At 44.4% G+C, this 19,158-nt stretch overlaps 2 protein-coding genes across 2 annotated transcripts; one reads left to right on the plus strand and one right to left on the minus strand.

Annotated features, from left to right (window-relative positions):
* Positions 1 to 264: 264 nt before the first annotated feature.
* fbxo32 (F-box protein 32) lies at positions 265 to 7,142 on the plus strand. The gene is made up of 9 exons (XM_080005202.1): positions 265 to 572; positions 1,049 to 1,176; positions 1,314 to 1,363; positions 1,479 to 1,571; positions 3,329 to 3,422; positions 4,035 to 4,219; positions 4,347 to 4,529; positions 5,015 to 5,158; positions 5,682 to 7,142. The coding sequence occupies exons 1-9, from the start codon at positions 475 to 477 to the stop codon at positions 5,769 to 5,771; spliced, it is 1,065 nt and encodes a 354-aa protein (XP_079861328.1). The 5' UTR covers positions 265 to 474; the 3' UTR covers positions 5,772 to 7,142.
* A 2,623-nt stretch (positions 7,143 to 9,765) lies between these two features.
* Positions 9,766 to 16,532, minus strand: prelid3a (PRELI domain containing 3A; the record flags this gene model as incomplete). Its single annotated transcript, XM_080005214.1, has 6 exons — positions 9,766 to 9,825; positions 12,774 to 12,876; positions 13,128 to 13,198; positions 15,902 to 15,991; positions 16,095 to 16,263; positions 16,501 to 16,532. The coding sequence occupies 6 exons, from the start codon at positions 16,530 to 16,532 to the stop codon at positions 9,766 to 9,768; spliced, it is 525 nt and encodes a 174-aa protein (XP_079861340.1).
* Positions 16,533 to 19,158: the final 2,626 nt, after the last annotated feature.

Below are 19,158 nucleotides of genomic sequence, written 5' to 3' on the forward strand. Positions count from 1 at the left end.
TAGGTCGACACATGGGTCAGTCCAAAGGCATTTATTTATAAAATAAAAAATAAAACAGTAGAAAGTCAATCAATAAATAAATCAATCAATCGATAGCTCCTCACAAGGTGTTCGTGATGGGGTTTTGCAACAGGGTAGATGATAAACAAAGCCACGTGTTGCGGGAGTCTGTCCAGGGGAGGCGTGGCTTCACTACTTCCGGGTTCCCAGCTGGACGATATAAGGGCAGCTGCGCAGCGACAACACTAGACCCGACACAACACAGACAGACAGGCAGACAGACAGGCAGACAGGCAGTGGGAAAAGAAAGAAAACATATATATATACACACACACTCAACTTTAAAGAAGCGCGGCACTTTTTTTCCCTAGCATTTGAGGGATTTCTCTTTCTTTTTTTTTTTGTCTTTTATTATTATTGTTGTTATTTTATTGTATTTTCTTTCCTAATTTGATCACTTCGAGCACGTCTGAGATGCCTTTTCTCGGACAGGACTGGAGGTCCCCCGGGCAGAATTGGGTGAAAACCGCGGAGGGGTGGAAAAAGACGACAGCCGACAACAAAAACCACAGGTTTGTCTCGCAACGGAGGATGGTATGCTCTTTGAAGGAGCCATCACTAGGTCGTGTGTGTGTGTGTGTGTGTGTGTGTGTGTGTGTGTGTGTGTGTGTGTGTGTGTGTGTGTGTGTGTGTGTGTGTGTGTGTGTGTGTGTGTGTGTGTGTGTGTGACCAACCAGCCTGATGTGCTCCAGTGACCACCCTGATGAGCCCCCCCTAAACTTTAGTTTCCACCAGTGTCCTTTGTTTTTCTGGGGCAGTGTTCCCTTCCCAGGCTAATCACTGAGCACTGAGCTATTTATAACTCCACAAGTGGCTGGATTAAGAGACCTTCCTCCCTCCCTCCCGTCCCGTCCACCACTAGTCGGTCAGTTAGTCCCTCAGTGGCGGAAGCGACCTGTAAGTGGCCACCTTGTCCCAGGAGTCCCGACGTCTGGTGTTTTCAAGGGTTCAGATGGAGGTTTGATTGTGTTGGTTTTTTTTGTCCCAGATACTGCGAGGAGGTGGAGGAGAAGGACGACTGCTACAACAAGGAGAACCTGCTGCTCTCCCTCAACTACGACGTGGCGGCCAAGAAAAGGAAGAAAGACTTGATGAATAACAACAGCAAGGTCCCCTGTGAGTCAACTCCCCGCCCCCCCCCCCCCCCCCAAACCAAACATGCACACTTTGTATTCACCCAGATTGACTTGAAGGAACACTTTAAACAGCAAACAATGCTTATGAGGCACTTTTAATAAACTCTTCCTTCACAGACTTCCACAGAGAGAAGTGGATTTATGTGCACAAAGGAAGCACCAAAGAGGTAAAAAAAATAAATAAAAACATTCCCTGCAGTACAGTGAAGCGTATTAACCATATAGTCTATGTCAACTTTTTTTTACGGATTGTGTGCATCTAATGCCCGCCTCCCCCCCCAGCGCCACGGATATTGTACCCTGGGAGAGGCCTTTAACCGTTTGGATTTCTGCAGCGCCATCAAGGACACCAGGAGATTTAATTACGTGGTCAGGGTGAGTCCTTTGTCTTTTTGTGTGTGTGTGTGTGTGTGTATGTGTGGGACGGGCTCGCCCCCCACGGGGGTCTTATCTATGCTCTTCAGACAAGAGTCTCTAGCTGGAGATGATAGATGAGATCCTGGGAGGGAGGGAGGGAGTGGGTGGGTGGGTAGTTCATGTGGTAAGGGGTGGTATCTTCAGTTCACTGGTAGTATAAGTAGCCCCCAACATCCCCCACCCTCCAGTCACCCATCTCCACATGTGCTCTCCCATGTGAGACATGGTCCAGACATAAGAGAGAGAGAACCACGTGGTTGCTTCTGGAAAGGGAAAGGTCATTATGACGCCTACTCGCTGGAGGTGAGGGTCCTGGTCCTGTGGCACAGACAGCTGTTTGGTGAGGTGCGACCAGCTGGGAGATGGGTCCAATTATGAAACTGGACCTGGGAGTCAGGTGACTTGGCCACACACACACACACACACACACACACACACACACACACACACACACACACACACACACACACACACACACACAACCCCCACACTCGTTTCCTCCCCTCCGGTCTCTCTCTCCCCTCTCTTCGAATCTTCCCGGTTGTTCTTTTCATTCAAGTTTACCCGTAATCCCGTGTGTGTGTTAAAACACCTAGAACGAACCTCAACGTTGTCCTGCTATACCCAGGGTTCAGCACCCCCCTCCCCCTTTAAAAGAAACCCACTCAGACTTATGGTTCATTTTTATGTAATTATTTGATTTATTTCTTTCCCTAGACTGACCTTTTTAGGGAGACAGTTTGAGAATAATACAAATTCTAGTTGAACAATACAATACAGTCTGGACCTGTCGTCCCAGGTCACTGCTCTCTCCACTGGCCTTGTTTGACCCCATTGGCCAGGGACCTCATACGGCTCAGTTTGTTTTTTTTTATTAAATTTTTATTTTATTTTTTTTTAAACCAAGATCCGGTTCATCCACGCGAAGAACGGCCAAAAAGAGTGTATGGTTTCCAGTCCAATTACAGACATCTTTGCATTGTCTTTTGTTTTTACCTACAATGTACAACAATCATGGAAAGCGGATGAAAGCCTTCTGTAGGGACGGCTGTGCCAAGTCATGAGGTGGGCCAGGGGTGGAGAGTTGGGGGTGGGTGACAGGGGTTAAAATCTGAGATGGAAACAGACTGTGGAGGAACGCCTGACAGGGCTGTTGTTGAAAGCCAGTTTGGCCTGGATAAATGGGACGGTGGAATGAAGCTGGTGAGGATGAGAACAAAGTAAGAGGGTGTGAAGGTGTGTGGCTCGAATGCGAGCAGGTGCAGCGGTGGTAGTGTGTGTGTGTGTGTGTGTGTGTGTGTGTGTGTGTGTGTGTGTGTGTGTGTGTGTGTGTGTGTGTGTGTGTGTGTGTGTGTGTGTGTGAGAGAGTCATGAGTTTCTCCATGACGTGGCGGCTTCTGTTGCTACATGCCAACACGCCTACTCCTCTACAGGCAGGAACAAAGGGTCAAACAATTCCTGCAAAGAAGTATTAGTTGACAAACACTAGTTCTAATAGTTTCTTCCCAGAAGACACCAGGGCTGTAGAGCTGCCAGGAATAGCTCCACGTTTCTTGGAACGCCTGGAGCCTCTTGGCGAGTCAGGGCCAGGTGGACCTGCTCCAGACGTGCCCTTCACCTTTATCTAGGCGGAATTTATCTTTTTTGTTTGTTTTTGTTACGAATGCGGCGTTGGCGGACGGGGCTGAAATGTGTGCGTCTTTCCCTCCATCTAGTTGGTGGAACTTATTGCCAAGTCCAAGCTCCCATCACTCAGCGGCGTAGCGCAGACAAACTACATGAACATTCTGGAGGGAGTGGTACAGAAAGGTGAGGTTCCCTAATTCTTTGGGATTTATTTATTTGCTTGCTGTCCTTTTTTTGTTTTTTACTTATATCACAATATTCTAAATAATATAAATAGTAATAATAGTGATAATACTAATAGCTTTATTTATATAGCACTTATCAAAACAGATGTTACGAAATGCTTCACAGATTTAAAAGACACAGAAATAAACATCATAAAATTAACAGAGCATCAGAGACCGTCAAAAGACATAAGATGGTCGACTTGTATCATAGATGACCTGAGATTAGCATCATCACGTGGCTTCACACAAACCCAGGGGGCCGTTTCCAAAAAATTGTTTTCACATTCCTCCGCGTAACACATTGGAGCGGGAAATGAATTTGGGGGAGGGGAAGGCTCTGACAGTGACCAGAGCCTTCGAGGAATGAAAGTGTAAACCAAGAGGTTCTTTCTCCTAAATGTCGATCCAGGTTGTTTAGGCAGTGTTGTGAAACCTCTTGTCCAAATATTATGAAGCCACACGTTGCGGGGGTGGGGGGTGGGAGGGGCTTCTTACAGATCTCCCCAAAGCATCGAACAAACTGGTAATCCAAACCTGGTTCCCTCGGCGTCGGTGTCCTCCCTTGCAGTCCTGGACGACCAGCAGAACGTGCGGCCCATCAAGGAGCTGCTGCAGACCCTGTACGTGTCACTGTGCGCCCTGGTGCAGGACATGGGCAAGTCGGTGCTGGTGGGGAACATCAACGTGTGGGTGCAGCGCATGGAGAACATCCTGCAGTGGCATCAGCAGCTGGACAGCATTCAGATCAACAGGGTAGGACTGATGGACACATGAACCCCAACTCAAGTTTTGAGTTCAGGGATCAAGCCGTTTGTGTAAGCGTGACTAGGTACTACTACCAACTCTTCTTTTAACGCAAGGGTTTTGCTCGTCCTTCCAGCCTGCGGCCAAGGGCATGGGTCTGACTGACCTGCCCGCCAGCCTACAGTTGAACATCATGGAGCGTCTGTCGGACGGCAGGGACCTGGTTAGTCTGGGGCAGGTGTGTCCCGACCTGGGGACCCTCGCCGAGGACCGGCTGCTCTGGAAGAGGCTCTGCCATTACCACTTCACTGACAGACAGGTGTGTGTGTGTGTGTGTGTGTGTGTGTGTGTGTGTGTGTGTGTGTGTGTGTGTGTGTGTGTGTGTGTGTGTGTGTGTGTGTGTGTGTGTGTGTGTGTGTGTGTGTGTGTGTGTGTGTGTGGACAAATGGTTAAAATGTGACCATGAAAAAGGCACTCTGGGAGATGGGTATTTTCCCAGGTGTATCAAAAGACTATATCTGCAATACAGGCTATCCATTAGCGATGAAGGGACTAGTTTTCTCTTAGTTAAAAATTGCCATGTCGATATCCAAAGCGGCAACTATTATTACTATTATTGATAATTTTCTTTGAGCAAGGACTCATTTGTTCCTTGTAAAATGAAGTGTATTTTCCAAATATACCACTCCTAATAGCACAGAGAAATGTCCTTTTTTGTTAAATTTTTTTTATTCAAGTTGAATTCAGTAGAGGGTGTGATCACAGAAACAGCCTCAGCCGCTGACGCCTCGTTCCGACCCGCAGATCCGCAAGAGGCTGATGGTGTCGGAGAAGGGCCACCTGGAGTGGAAGAAGATGTACTTCAAGCTGAGCCGCTGCTACCCTCACCGAGAGCAGTACAGTGACACGCTGCACTTCTGCACACACTGCCACATTCTCTTCTGGAAGGTAGGTGTGTGTGTGTGTGTGTGTCTACGTACCTCTATAACAAATTTCAACGTCAAACGTGCAGGACTGTGCATATTATCATCGCCTGCTTGTAGCAACGCAAGACTCGCAAATGATTCAATCTCAGTGAACAACTCTTTAAAATGACTCGGGGAATCTTCGATTCACAAACTGAAAATAATTCACTCTGGTCCATCGTTCACTGGAAGTCCGCCCTCGCTCACAGTGCGTTACACCAACTGAATCGAACGAAGCAAGAGTCGGAAAAAAATCGACGACTCGTTTTACTGAGTGACTCGCCAAAAAGCAAATCTCAAAAAATGAGTGGAGCCTTTTGTCACTGGGAATAACCATCACTTTGAGAGTAAAACTAATTCTGAGAAGGCAGAGCTGCTATTCCTGCTGGGACTGATTTTAATTTGACAAATCCTTGTCAGTGCACCCTTGCCATTTTGATCTTTTGAGATTTCTATTGTTCCTTAATTAAACTGCCACAACTGATCTGTCTTTCTGTCCAATCCAGGACACAAACCACCCCTGCACGGCCAACAACCCAGAGAGCTGCACCGTGTCCCTCTCCCCTCAGGACTTCATCAACCTCTTCAACTTCTGAGACCGGACCACCAGACCTCTGCGAAGGGCAGACCCGACTGTACATACTGTACATAGAAAATGCACAATGCTGACGTTTCTAAGTGCAATCAATTTCTCAGATGTATATTATTTGGACAAAGTAGTTTGGGTTGGGCGGGGGCGGGAAGACAGCGGGGACAGTTGCACCAGAGACTTTGTGATGGAAAAGAGTAGCGAATTCAAACTGCTGGGGAATATGGAAAGAAGTGATCTTGATGCAGAAGAAGTCGCGGTTAGCAGGGTGATAATATCGATATGAATCAATATTGACAAATACATTTCTATTTAATTTTGTATGGATACCTCACATGGACTGTCTCTATATTTGTGCGGCGGCGTAGCTCAAATCAGACAAACCCCTGATCGATACGTTACGAGGAATCCTGTGTTTGCCCTGCAGGGATGCCTGGTTACCACCTGTCTGTCAAGTTTAAGACCCGCCCACTTTCCCAACTAAAGGGCCATAGCTTCTTGGCTCTTTAATTGTTGAGATTGATATGGGAGCAGACACTGATTTTTTTTAAAGCTGTCGAAAATAATTGGAAGCCACTTTAATGTGGATTAATGAAAGATTGAACAAAGTTTGGTTGTTTTTTTTCACCATCTTGACTTGGGAAGTTAAGGCAAGTTTGTGCCTGATCACGTGTTATTTGGTGGAATTTTTGGGAAAGGTTTGAGCAGGTTTGTTTTTGTTTGTTAAAAGGACAGAATTCTACGATGTGGTTTTGGTAATTGATCACTCCCTGGCTCTTTGATACATTAGTATACCTATCTTTGTTTTTCTATATTGCTTTGTTCTTTTTTTTTCCACTTTTATACACATTTCTACATGTTTCTTTTTTTGTTTTTTTTTGTATGGATCCAGTGTGTTGTTTTTACTTGTGTAGATGTTACAGCAATATCAGAGTGCAGTATTACCAAAGAAAATAATATAACACCAAAGTTGTGTACCTTGTTGTGGAACTTGCAGATGGCACCTGCTTCACAATTGGATTTTGACTTTGACGTTTTATTTTATTTTTTTTAAGGAAATTTGAATATTTAGTTATTTAAAGGCTTGAAAACCAAACTAAATTCATTTAAATACTTTTTATTTACTACAGCCTGCATGACAAGAGTCCGCCATTATTTTATGTATTTTTTTTAAACTACCCTGACTTAGTGTGTTTACTTTGGTTTGTGATGACTCTCACTTGTAATGTCTCATACACGATCATGCAAATGCTTGAAGAATAGTGCAATTTTCATTTTTTACCCAGATACCTGATTCTGTCACTGAAGAGGTATTTAAAGCTGTGCAATGCGTTTTGTTCTATGTTGTGTTTGAACTAATAAACGAAAGCTATGCATACTTGGAGATTCCTCAATTGCTTTTTACTTCGTTACTAGCAGGGTGCGCTCTCTACTGGCCAAAGACCGAGCTGCAAGTGGATGGCTTTTAGAACTCAAAGGCCGCTCTTTTCCCGCATGACCCGACGAACACCTTCCTGATTGTCTTTGTGGAGGTTGAAAGCTCAATATACTTGAAGATCTCTATTACACAACACCTTTCAATCGCTGGACAGCAAAATGTGCTGCGAACAGAACAACTTCCCTCTTGTTCAACGTTGTTTAAAAGGGACCTACTTTACCCGCTTTATCAGTCCACCAAAATCTTTTTCTGGAGAACTTTGAGGCGAGAAATAAGCAATCCAGTTGCTGACTTCATTCACTAGGTCGACAAGGTCTCATTTAAAAGTTAGTTCCAACTTTTGTTGCCGTGCTTCAAGCTTGTGCACCGCACGGGGACGCGCAGGGAGATTGTTTCATTCAATTAGTAAACATCGGAAAATAAAATTTATCTACATTAAAAATCATTTTTTATTGGTTTTGTTTGAAGCAACGCCCAGCGGATCACACGCCACAGACTACAGTTATGTCGTGCATACTTTATTTATATTTTTTTAGAAAGAAAAACAGCAGAATTGTTTTACATTACATTTCCGTCTTCTGCGGTTTGTACACGGACAGATGGTATTAATTCCTCTTTCTTTGAAAAGATTTGTGCTGGTCTGTTAGTCAACAGAGCACTTCCCAGCGGCACTTGTTATTCTCAAGCAGATGGAGGGTGGACCTAATTCTACTGAGGCACCAAGTTAGTAGGAAGAACATGTTTTCTGAAATAGACAGCTCACAAAAAACTGACTGGGTTGTCTTCTTTCACAGTTGGGTGTTAGTAGGTCCATCAGAGACCAGAATGTATGTGCACAAGCACTGAAAAAGTGCTTGTGCACTTTAAGTCCAAATGAAAAACATTCATGAATAGCAACAAATATCCATCAGTAATCAGTAATGTCACAAGCTCAGAATCCATAAGTATTATTTATAAAATAGTATTTGTAAAAATATTTTGCATACTACCAAAGGTATGATCAGCAATGAAGGAACTTATGATACATCGGCAACATTTTGAGGCAAATCCATTTTTTTTTTCCTTCCTCGTTGGTTACCTAGTTAAGATTTTACAGTTGTTTCCAATCCCAAGAGGTTGCCTTTGTATTACAGCCTTAATAATAGAAAAAAAGGCATCGTACAAGGGGCATCCGTCCCCATCTTCTCCTATCTAGCTGGTTTCTAACTAAAAAGCTGCATTAGCATTGCAGTGGCTAAGCTAAACTGCTGGCTTGTCTCATTTGGTGCATCTTAAAGGAGATGGCTGACAATCAAACTTTGCGTTACAGTTTAGTAATTTTCCTAATTGACCACAGCGCCACATTGGAAACAGCATATTAACACATTATATTATATCCAAATAGTACTGGGAAAAGTACCCGGATGATGTAGTAGATCCGGTGAAATTCCGTAGCACGCAAAATACCGCGGGCTACGCTGGGCATATCGAATATCGAACAATTCAACGCGAATTTGGATATTTGATTTTATAAAAAAGAAAAAAAATTACTTATCTTTTTATTCGACTTCATTATACTGTCATATTATTCTCAGTTTTTTTCAGGCTGTTAGGCTTTTTATTTATTTATTTAAATATTAATAGTCTGTAGAGAAACACACCAAACCTCACCAGAACAAATTCATTGTATATTCTAACATGCCTGGCCTACAAAACTGATTGCGATTCTTCTTCTTCTTCAACTCGCATACTAAAGAACACTAAACGATGGTACAAAAACGTCTTTTTTTTCTACCCAAAACCCAGTGTCTATGAGCGATACGTAGTTCAACACAGTTTATACCAAAAATCAGGTGCGTGTCCACGCGTCACAACGTTGGTCTTTCCGGTCCTTCTGATCTGTATCCGGCTGAACACCCCTCACAAGGTACAAGCAGTAATGTCCAAAAGGATCCCCTGGATCGGTCAAAGCGTGGCAGACCGAGGTAGACATTCACTCGTCTCCTTACGGATGGTTGGGCATCAAAAAAAGGAAAAAGCCTTTGACACAACAAACTTCGGAGAGTTTTGAAAACATGACCTTATAAGACCAAAGGCCGTTTTTTGACATCCTTTAGTCCAAATGGTCTCGATAATTCATATCTTCCTGGTATAAAAAATAAAAATTATCAAGATTCCTATGGAGTAACTTCACCTTGACGCCCTTCCAAAGGAGGAAGGGGTGCGTGTGTGTGTGTGTGTGTGTGTGTGTGTGTGTGTGTGTGTTTGTGTGTGTGGAGGGGCGGGGCATGCACAGCAACACAACCCTCTCCCCAGAAAGACATCGTCCCACCCCCGAGTCCCATCTCGGCAGAGGGTCCGACGGCGATTTGGCGGTTTGATTCGAAGTCCTGTGTGACAACAAAAAAATAACCTGCATCAGTGTTTCAGGGATGACACGAAAGCGAAAAAAATACAATAAAATAAAATAATAATACCAGCTTTGCCAGGTTTCAAATTTTTCAAGATAGAACAAGAGCGGAGCGTATCTGCTCGTTGGAAAGAGCAGATACGAAGATGAGCAGTTACCAGTGTTATTTCGGCATCAGAGTGGAACGTTCTCTGTTTCAGAGTTCTGAATAATCCACTCTATAGCATCCCAGCCCTGCAGGTTCACAGAGAGAGAGAAAGGGCGGAGAAGGTCAGAAGAAACAAAGTTAAAAGTCAAAAGTCAAAGTGGTTGCAGAAGTTGAACATCACCTCCCACATAAAAACATACAGTTTGCTTTGTGGGATTCAACAGAAAGCATATCCAAATCGATCCACATACGGAGCAGATATTAGTGAAAAACCGAACAACTTTGACAGTTGGTCTCGGTTGGTTAACTGTCTTGGTTAACTGACACGTCACACATCTCGTTCTAAAATGAAAGACACTTTATGAAGTTTTCAAGATTCAAGATTCAGGATGTTTATTTGTCACATACATATACATATGAGCATACATATATGTAGTGAAATGACATAACTATGTCATCATATTTACTATAAATGTACAGATTCCGAATGAGAATGACCAGTTTGACAGTGTCCAGTATGTGGCATGGACTGGATTTTTGACTGGATTTGACGTTACCAACTATCGATTTACGTGTGTATTTGTGTATTTATATAGACCTTTATTGTTGCAGGTGATTTCAACCACTCCAACCTCAAGACTGTACTCCTCAAATTCCACCAACATGTCTCCTGCCCCACTAGAGGGGACAGACCCTCGACCATGTTTATACAAACATGGCTGGAGATTACAAAGCCATTCCACACCCCCACCTGGGACAGTCTGACCACCTCTCACTGTTCCTTCTCCCCAAGTACACACCACTCATCCAATGTGTGAAACCTTCAGTCAGAACAGTTAAAGTATGGCCAGAGGGGGCAGACTCTGTCCTACAGCACCGGTTCCAACACACCGACTGGAGCATGTTTGCCACTCAGGCCACCCTGGACTCCCACACAGACACTGACTCCTATGCCACCTCCGTTCTGGACTACATCAATACTAATATCAACAGTGTCACCACCCTCAAACAGATCACAACATTCCCCAACCAAAAGCCGTGGATGAACAAAGGGGTCCGCCTAATGCTGAAAGCACTTGAGAGCGCCTTCAGATCAGGTCACAGGTCTACGGTTCAGCCAGGGCTAACCTGAAAAGGGGCATCAAGAGAGCCAAGCACAACCACAAGCTAAGGATGGAGGAGCACTTTAACAACAACCCCGACCCCCTACGCATGTTGCAGGGCATCCAGGCCATCACAGATTACAAACCCACCAACACCATTCCCCCAACGAGCAGCACCTCGCTCCCTGATGAGCTCAACAAATTCTACGATCGCTTCGACAGGGACAACCAAGAGGCAGCCATCAAGGCTGTGCTCCCTGCAGACCACCAACACCTCACACTCTCCCCCACCAAGGTACGTGCTGCACTGAGCAATATCAATGCACGTAAGGCTGCTGGCCCTGATGGTATCCCTGGACGTGCACTTAGGGCCTGCCCTGGGCAGCTGACTGAGGTCCTGAATGACATATTCAACCTGTCACTGGCCCAAGCAGCTGTCCCGACGTGCTTCATGTCCACCTAAACCTAAAGAGCCTAAACGACTTCCGCCCTGTTGCACTCACCCCCAACATCATGAAGTGCTTTGTGAGGCTGGTCCTGGCTTACCTCAAATCCTGCCTACCTCCTACACTGGACCCCCTTCAATTTGCGTACCACAGGTGTACGGAGGATTCCGTCTCCACGGCACTACACTCTGCCCTCTCCCCCCTGGACAACAACAACAACAACAAAACCTAAGTGAGAAGGCTGTTCATCGACTTCAGCTCAGCATTCAACACCATCATCCCCTCCACACTGGTCACCAAACTAGGTGACATCAACATCAACCCCTCCCCCTGCAACTGGATACCGGACTTCTTAACCAACAGCATGTTAGATTAGGCAACCTCACCTCCTCAACCCTTAGCCTGAACACCGCCATCCCACAGGGCTGTGTACTGAGTCCTCTCCTCTACTACCTCTTCACCCATGACTACACTCCTGAACATGGCTCCAACACCATTAACAAGTTTTAGACGACACAACGGTGGTTGGCCTCATCAACAACAATGATGAGACGGCCTAAGTGGAGGAGGTCCAGCCCTGGCCATTGCCAGGGGCTGATCATTTGTATTGGTGCGCCAACGACCTGGCCCTTTACATCAAGAAGACCAAGGAACTCATAGTGGATTTCAGGAAGATGAAAGGTGGCACACACACCCTCATTGATATCAACGGGATGAAGGTCGAGCCTGTCACCAGCACCAGGTTTCTGGGTGTCCACATCTCGGAGGACCTCTCTTGGGCCCTCAAAACCTTGACCCTCATCAAGAAGGCTCACCGGTGTCTCTTTTTCCCGAGGAGACTGAAGAAAGCCCACCTGTCTCCACAGATCCTGGTGAACTTCTACCGCTGCACTTTCAAGAGCATCCTCACCAACTGTCTCTCAGTCTGGTATGGCAAGTGTACTGCTGCAGACCGAAAGCACTGCAGAGGGTGGTGAAAACTGCCCAATGCATCACCAGCACCACCTGCCCCCCCACCTTAAAATATACTAATAATAAAAAAATTGTCACCATGTCTACTTAAAACCACTTTTAGAAAATGTATTCCAAGGAAAAACCTTAACAAATAAATGACGTGCCCAACACGGCACCAAATGACTGTGCAGCTCTATTTCTACAGACAACACGGCGAGTTCTAACAATGAGATGTTCTGGTTTAAAGGCAAACATGGACGGTTGTTTTAAAGATAGGAGGGTTGCACCGTGTAGACCGCATAGTGGTTGCTCTGCAAAAAGAGCAACCAGGAGTTGACAGACCGGGGGGAGCCCATGCGGCGTTCAACATAAACTTGGAAAATCGTGCTATGTTTCAGAGAATCCAGGAAACTGTAAAACACATTATATACCAATATATATATCTCAATTTGATCATTGTTGGTTTCAAACATTAGAATAAGACTGAGCACTGAATTTAATGACTTTATAGCACATATGAGGGTCCCATACCTTCCTGGCATTGGCAGACATTCTCATGGCCATCATTCCTTCCAGGTAACTGCTCAGACTGACGCCCTTCACTGTGATGATGGCTTCCTGGGTCAGGATGGTGCTGGGGAGATGAGGATGCAAAACACAGATACTCTAGATAAACAGAAAGCACAGATAGAATGAAAATGTGCTTAGAGGATACAAGCATATAGGTCTATCACTGGCTAAAAGAGCTATTACAACCCCAATCCCAAAGCCTATTCGTTACCCTACAAAGTTGTAAAATCGATATAAAAATTTGACCCTTGTGTATCAAAGTAGAAATGATATTAAGGGATGGTACATTATTTATTTTTGCTCCTTAATACTTACACTTCAGGGTTGTCCGGGTGCGGCCGATAGACCAGCCTCTCATCCACTGACACGAGGTTGGTCAGGGTGATCTGGAGGATTGAATACATTTAAATATCCCCATTATAGTGACTTTTTTTTTTCACAGTGATTCCCTATGTTGAACATATGGGGGTCTATGGAAGTCTTTGAAAAGTGAGACTTTCAAATGGAATGGTTTAAAGCTCAAAAAGAAAATGCAAGCTAAACCAGCAATTCAGAAAATATCCTATTAGAAGTCCAGCCCCGGAAGGGGACGGAGACCCCTATTGTTTTTGTTCATAAGAAATATAACGTCATGGGTGCATGGATGTCATGGAATCGACTAACCCAATGAATACGATTTGTATTGGGGGCAGTTCCGACATGCTGTCGTCCAAGTACGATCCAAATCGGTCCATTTTTATATGAGAAGTTATTACAAATGTTGCGTTTCTCGTCTTGGCACAGGTCACGTGATAGCACTGCAGACTTCTGATTGGTCACAGACAAGCATGCTGGTTTTCAAATTGATCGGCCATAACCAGTCAGTGTCTGATAGATCCCATTCTGTGCCGGTCAAATTTACAAGTGAATGCGCCGAATGATCATTCACCGGGCCGGGTGGTAAACCGACTTTTTACGATATGGATATAATTTCAAACGAGGTATAGGATCATTATAGGATATAGGATCACCACTGGGCCTTGGACTGGTGCCGGGCCAGGGGCATTTACTGTGACCATGAGCATGTGAGCAGGAATCTTTTAGAGGTGATCTCAGCTCTGATCGCACTGCGGAGCTGGATTTTATTTGTACAAAAAAGCTCTGTCCAGAAACTGGAGAACTTTTTAATTTTGAGATTTGTTTGAGTGAGAGAAAGAGAGAAGGTCCTCTAACCTGGTGCAGTTTTGAAAATGTGAAAATGTGAAAGTTGTTTAATAGTCAAGTTTTGTCATGAATGTACAATTGAATTTTCTATTGAAGAAAAGTTACAAAAAGAATCAGAATCTGCCAAAATCTGAATCGGAAATTGGAATTGGCAAAGAAAATTGCAATCAGTGCCTCCCTAGAGAAAAAGGTTATTTAAGACATGGACTCCCGAAATACAAGGAGTTTAGTAAATACAAGCAGTTTAAAGGAGAACACGCTGGAGCACCACCGCCCTGGAAACCATACAGACATTGCATCTTACATAGTTTGTAGGAGTTTTGTATTAGGGTGGATAATTATACAAAAAACACTAAAAACAGATCTGAGTTTAAATACTATGCCTCTACGTCTATATTTACCTGCATATCCCAGCATACATTTGTATTAGTACTAAAGCCAAATTCCACATCAATGGTACTGTAATATAAATGTTATACTTCATAGGCAAAGCCAGATTTGTTGCCATTATAACATAAAAGTGTACTCCATTACTGACAATTAAAAATACTAAAATGCTCTCTGAAACCTTGACACAAGAGAACCAGCCTTTATCAGAACATGAACACATCTGGTGGAACAAAAAATAATGTTCTAGGAAGATATTATATTGCAATAACATAACTGTCAAGAAATCATACCTTCTGTAATACAAAATTTCATTTAACATGCTGAGCCATTTACTGGCCGTATTGGTCTTGAGCACTATGACATTAGATTGCCAGGGCTGACTTGCCCATTGCGCTTTAAACTCAGGGCCAACTACACTGGACATTGTGTATTGCTGCCTGCAGCTATTTTTATTATTATTATTATTATTATTATTATTACTATTCAACTAGACTACAACCGCAAGTGGGAATGTGTTAATACATCTACGGTCTATGTTGACTGTTTAGTGTTAATTTTTTTTTTTTAAGTCTGATTCACATCGAATGTGTATAGACAATCGGAGCCTCCCCCAGTGGCCACTGGATGAGCTGCACTTAAGTTTGGCATCACAAAATATGCCGGAAAAAATTGGGGAGCTCATTTTTAGTGAGTAGTAGTTTGTTCCGCTGGATATTTACCATGTTGCATGAATCTATCTATCTATCTATCTATCTATCTATATATCTATCTATCTATCTATCTATCTATCTATCTATAAATCTATCTATCTATAAATCTATAAATCTATCTATCTATAAATCTATCTATCTATCTATCTATCTATAAATCTATCTATCTATAAATCTATCTATCTATCTATCTATCTATAAATCTATCTATCTATAAATCTATAAATCTATCTATCTATCTATCTATCTATCTATCTATCTATCTATCTATCTATCTATCTATCTATCTATCTATCTATCTATCTATCTATCTATCTATCTATCTATCTATCTATCTATAAATCTATCTATCTATAAATCTATAAATCTATCTATCTATAAATCTATCTATCTATCTATCTATCTATCTATAAATCTATCTATCTATAAATCTATAAATCTATCTATCTATCTATCTATCTATCTATCTATCTATCTATCTATCTATCTATCTATCTATCTATAAATCTATCTATCTATAAATCTATAAATCTATCTATCTATCTATCTATCTATCTATCTATCTATCTATCTATCTATCTATCTATCTATCTATCTATCTATCTATCTATCTACAGTGTATCAATCTATCTATCTATCTATCTACAGTGTATCAATCTATCTATCTATCTATCTACAGTGTATCAATCTATCTATCTATCTATCTATCTATCTATCTATCTATCTATCTATCTACAGTGTATCAATCTATCTCAACCTCAAACACAACCAAAAGCATCGACTTACATTTGTTGAGTACAGCTCCATCTTTTTGTCCTCTGGGTCGACTATGGAATGCTCCTTCACATAGGTCTTGGTCTGGCTGGTACCTAGAATCTTAGAGGTGGAAAAAAAGGTCTTAAGGATAAGGCAGACTGATAAGCAGTGTGTCCAAGCCACAGCAAGTAAATGTGCGTTTTGTGTGGAATTGAGGACTGACCGCTCGCACGATGCTCGGCAGGCCCCACTCGGTGCTGAGGAGCCGGTGGCTGTGGAGCCGTCCGTCCTTGTCCAGGCCGCGGTCCAGCACGTCCACCCCCACCACATTGGGGTTCATCGGGTTGGGGTACTTCCTCATTGCCGCCTTAATAACCGTCTCCCACGGGTAGCTGCGAGGTAGTAGCCGAAAAGACAAAGATGCATTTATGAAGTTGGGAAACAGGTGAGTTTCCATCAACATAGTCTAGACTATGTTGTTAATCTAGACCTTTTGTTAATCTAAACACTTCCCTTCCATATAAGGGGAATATATTGAAATGGGTCTAGTTTGACATTATAAACAGTACTGGGCTCCTTGCTCATCCACCTGACTCTGATTCGAGTCCCCAGCGGCATCCACCACCGACCTGAAAACGTGCTCCGTGCTCCAGATCCTCATCTCGGCTTTTGTCGGAGAAGCCACCTTCTCCACCCAAAGCAGAACGTCGATCCTCCGTCCGTCCACCTCTGGGCTTCACGAGGAGACCGCATCAGAGAACACGGGGCCTATGATGACACACGACGGGGCAGAGCACGGGAGGAGGGTTGTGCTTTATTTCCAACATATCGACGCTGCGTAAAGGCTGCGTGCAGGGGCTAGAAGGGAAAACCTGTTTGGGAATAAAGATCAGACGCGAAGCCCCGTCCGTCCGGGGGGGATGGGGGGGGGGGGAAGCCGGTAGCGGCGCCGCTGCGTCCGAGGTAGGGGTTGCGCCAGCTGCGCATGCGTGCTGCGCGCCGCATCCCTCCACAGCGGCAGCAGCGCTCGGAGCCCCCGTCAGTGTCCGCGACGAAGGGTTCGACTCTTTTAGGAGAGTCGGTCCTCGACGAGTCGAGCCAGTGCACGGAGTCCTTCCGATTTTCCCGACTCTCAGGTCGTTCAATTCAGTGGAGCACGGCGAGCGGATGAGCGAGGGGGGACGTGGACGGCTGCTCGGATCTTAAGAGTCATTTGTGCCTCGGTTCCGCTGCGGTCCTCGCAGGAATAATTCTGTCGAGATGGGTTCATTTGGGCGGAAAAATGTCGTTAACGGCGGTTCATGAAAGCCCAAATCCATCCAAATCATTCATTTTGGAAGAATAATACAAAATGTGGGTCACAGAACCATTCACTTTTGTCAAAATTATGTATTTTGGTGGAATGCAACGTGCAAAGCGGTCCCATTCGACACGAACAGTGCCAAAAACATTGACCTTTGTTGCCTCGGACTTTCATTTACTCCTTATTATTTTCAGTTTATGAGTGGACGATTCACTCGGCTCGCCCGCTCTTTTTGCCGGATTAACCCCCGATTCCCGAGTTATTTAAACGAATCTTTCGCCACGACCGAATCGTTCGCTACGACCGAATCGTTCGCGAGTCTCGCATCACTACGGCCATTCCACCAGCGCAAGGGAAAGGTATATCCATGGCATGAGGCGCCTACAGTTTCCAGTCCCACTTCCAATTTTACACCAAATTAAAGGAAATATAGAAAAGATCAGTCATCCTGGGAGGGTGGTCGACCGGCGACGAGGAGGATCAGTGTTGCACCGTACGACCTTGTGGCTGAATGTCATTTCCCAATAGGATATTTTAATTTAATAATCCACCGACGGTAAGGCTGGCGAGCTTCTTCACTCTCGGTGGGGTCGAACGTTTTTTTGTTTTGTTTTGTTTGTTTCAAGCTATTATTGCATTTGTCTCGCCGATCAGATAGAAATGCTATTTTGTGCGCAACACCAAATGTCCCCACAATACGGATCAGCGCGATCGGATCGGGGCTGTTTCCAATGGTTGCATCCCAAGGCCAAAATGCATGCATTAGAATTAGCATGGCGGACTTTTGACTCCGAGCGGAATTCAAATTAGCCTTCCAGCCTTCCCAGTGACGACCGCACCGTGTCTGTTTCCGACAGACACCGGAGGAGGCCAAGGGATGCGGTGATGCCGCCGCGTGTGGATGCTGCAGAGCCGCTCGGGGAGGGGGCGTCATCCTTTTATGATCGTTTCACAGTCATCTCCTTTGGGATAATTTCGAAGTCATCGTTTTAGGGTCATGTCAGAGTCATCTTTTGGGGATCGTCTCACAGTCATTTTTCAAGATAATCGAATAGTCATCTTTTTAGGATCATTGCATATACCAGATCACACCGTGGTCGGCTGTGCATGCTGTCATCCAGACCTTCACTTGAAACAAAGAGCAGGCTTATTGAGCCATATTCTAAAGCCCACATAGGCCTCTTCCATCCCGTTACTCTTGCATGGGCCCACTGGCGTGATTCTCCGTACTGCCTTTGTGTGCGGAATAAAGCCTGCTCTTACAGCCCAGTGGCTCTCAACGTGGGTCCGGGAACCCCACCCGAGGACCCCCCAGGGGTTCTTCAAGAGCAATGACCAATAAAGAAAGGGGAAAGGGGATATATTGTGCTCATTTTCCCCAAGTTAATATAGGTCTCTTTTTCTGAAAATACCACTCTTATGCATTTGTGCCACTCTAACATGTTTCCTGTTCACCCGGTCTGAAAACGGTCTGATTCAGTGGGAGGAGTCGCCCTCCAGGGAACCCTAGTTCTGTGAGTCAATGGCGTTTGAACATGGCTTCTAGGCTCCGTTTTTTGGGGTTTTTTTACTCGGTAATCTCTCACTGATTTCACCTTATCAGTCCACCAAAAATAAGCAATCCAGATCTCCCCTCATATTAGATCTACAAGGCCTAATTCAAAAGTTTGTTCCGACTTTCACACGGTGTCCGGAGCAAGACGGAGCTTGGAGCACCGCAGGATACGGCGGGGCTCGGGTCCGGTCGAGCTCCAGGCGTGGGTGAAGTTACTCATATGGGGGGCGGTTCTAATTCTACTGAAGTGACGTTTATTTCTGCAATGACGTGTAGGACGGCTCGTTGAGGACAGGTTTTCTGAACTGACAGCTCAAAAAAAAAAAAAAAAAGTTGTGTTATTTCACAGTTTGTGTGTCAATAGGTCCATCAGGGGCCAAAATGTATGTGCACAAAGACTGCAAAGTGAGTTTTGCATAATAGCTCCCC

The sequence above is a fragment of the Zeus faber genome (genome assembly GCF_960531495.2).
Source record: "Zeus faber genome assembly, chromosome: 8".
Taxonomy (NCBI): Eukaryota; Metazoa; Chordata; class Actinopteri; order Zeiformes; family Zeidae; genus Zeus; species Zeus faber.

Coding starts and splice junctions, on each gene's coding strand:
- fbxo32 (XM_080005202.1), top strand. CDS start 475: ATGCCTTTTCTCGGACAGGACTGGAGGTCCCCCGGGCAGAATTGGGTG. Junction 1,177..1,313: donor TAACAACAGCAAGGTCCCCT/GTGAGTCAACTC, acceptor CTTCCTTCACAG/ACTTCCACAGAGAGAAGTGG. Junction 1,572..3,328: donor GATTTAATTACGTGGTCAGG/GTGAGTCCTTTG, acceptor CCCTCCATCTAG/TTGGTGGAACTTATTGCCAA.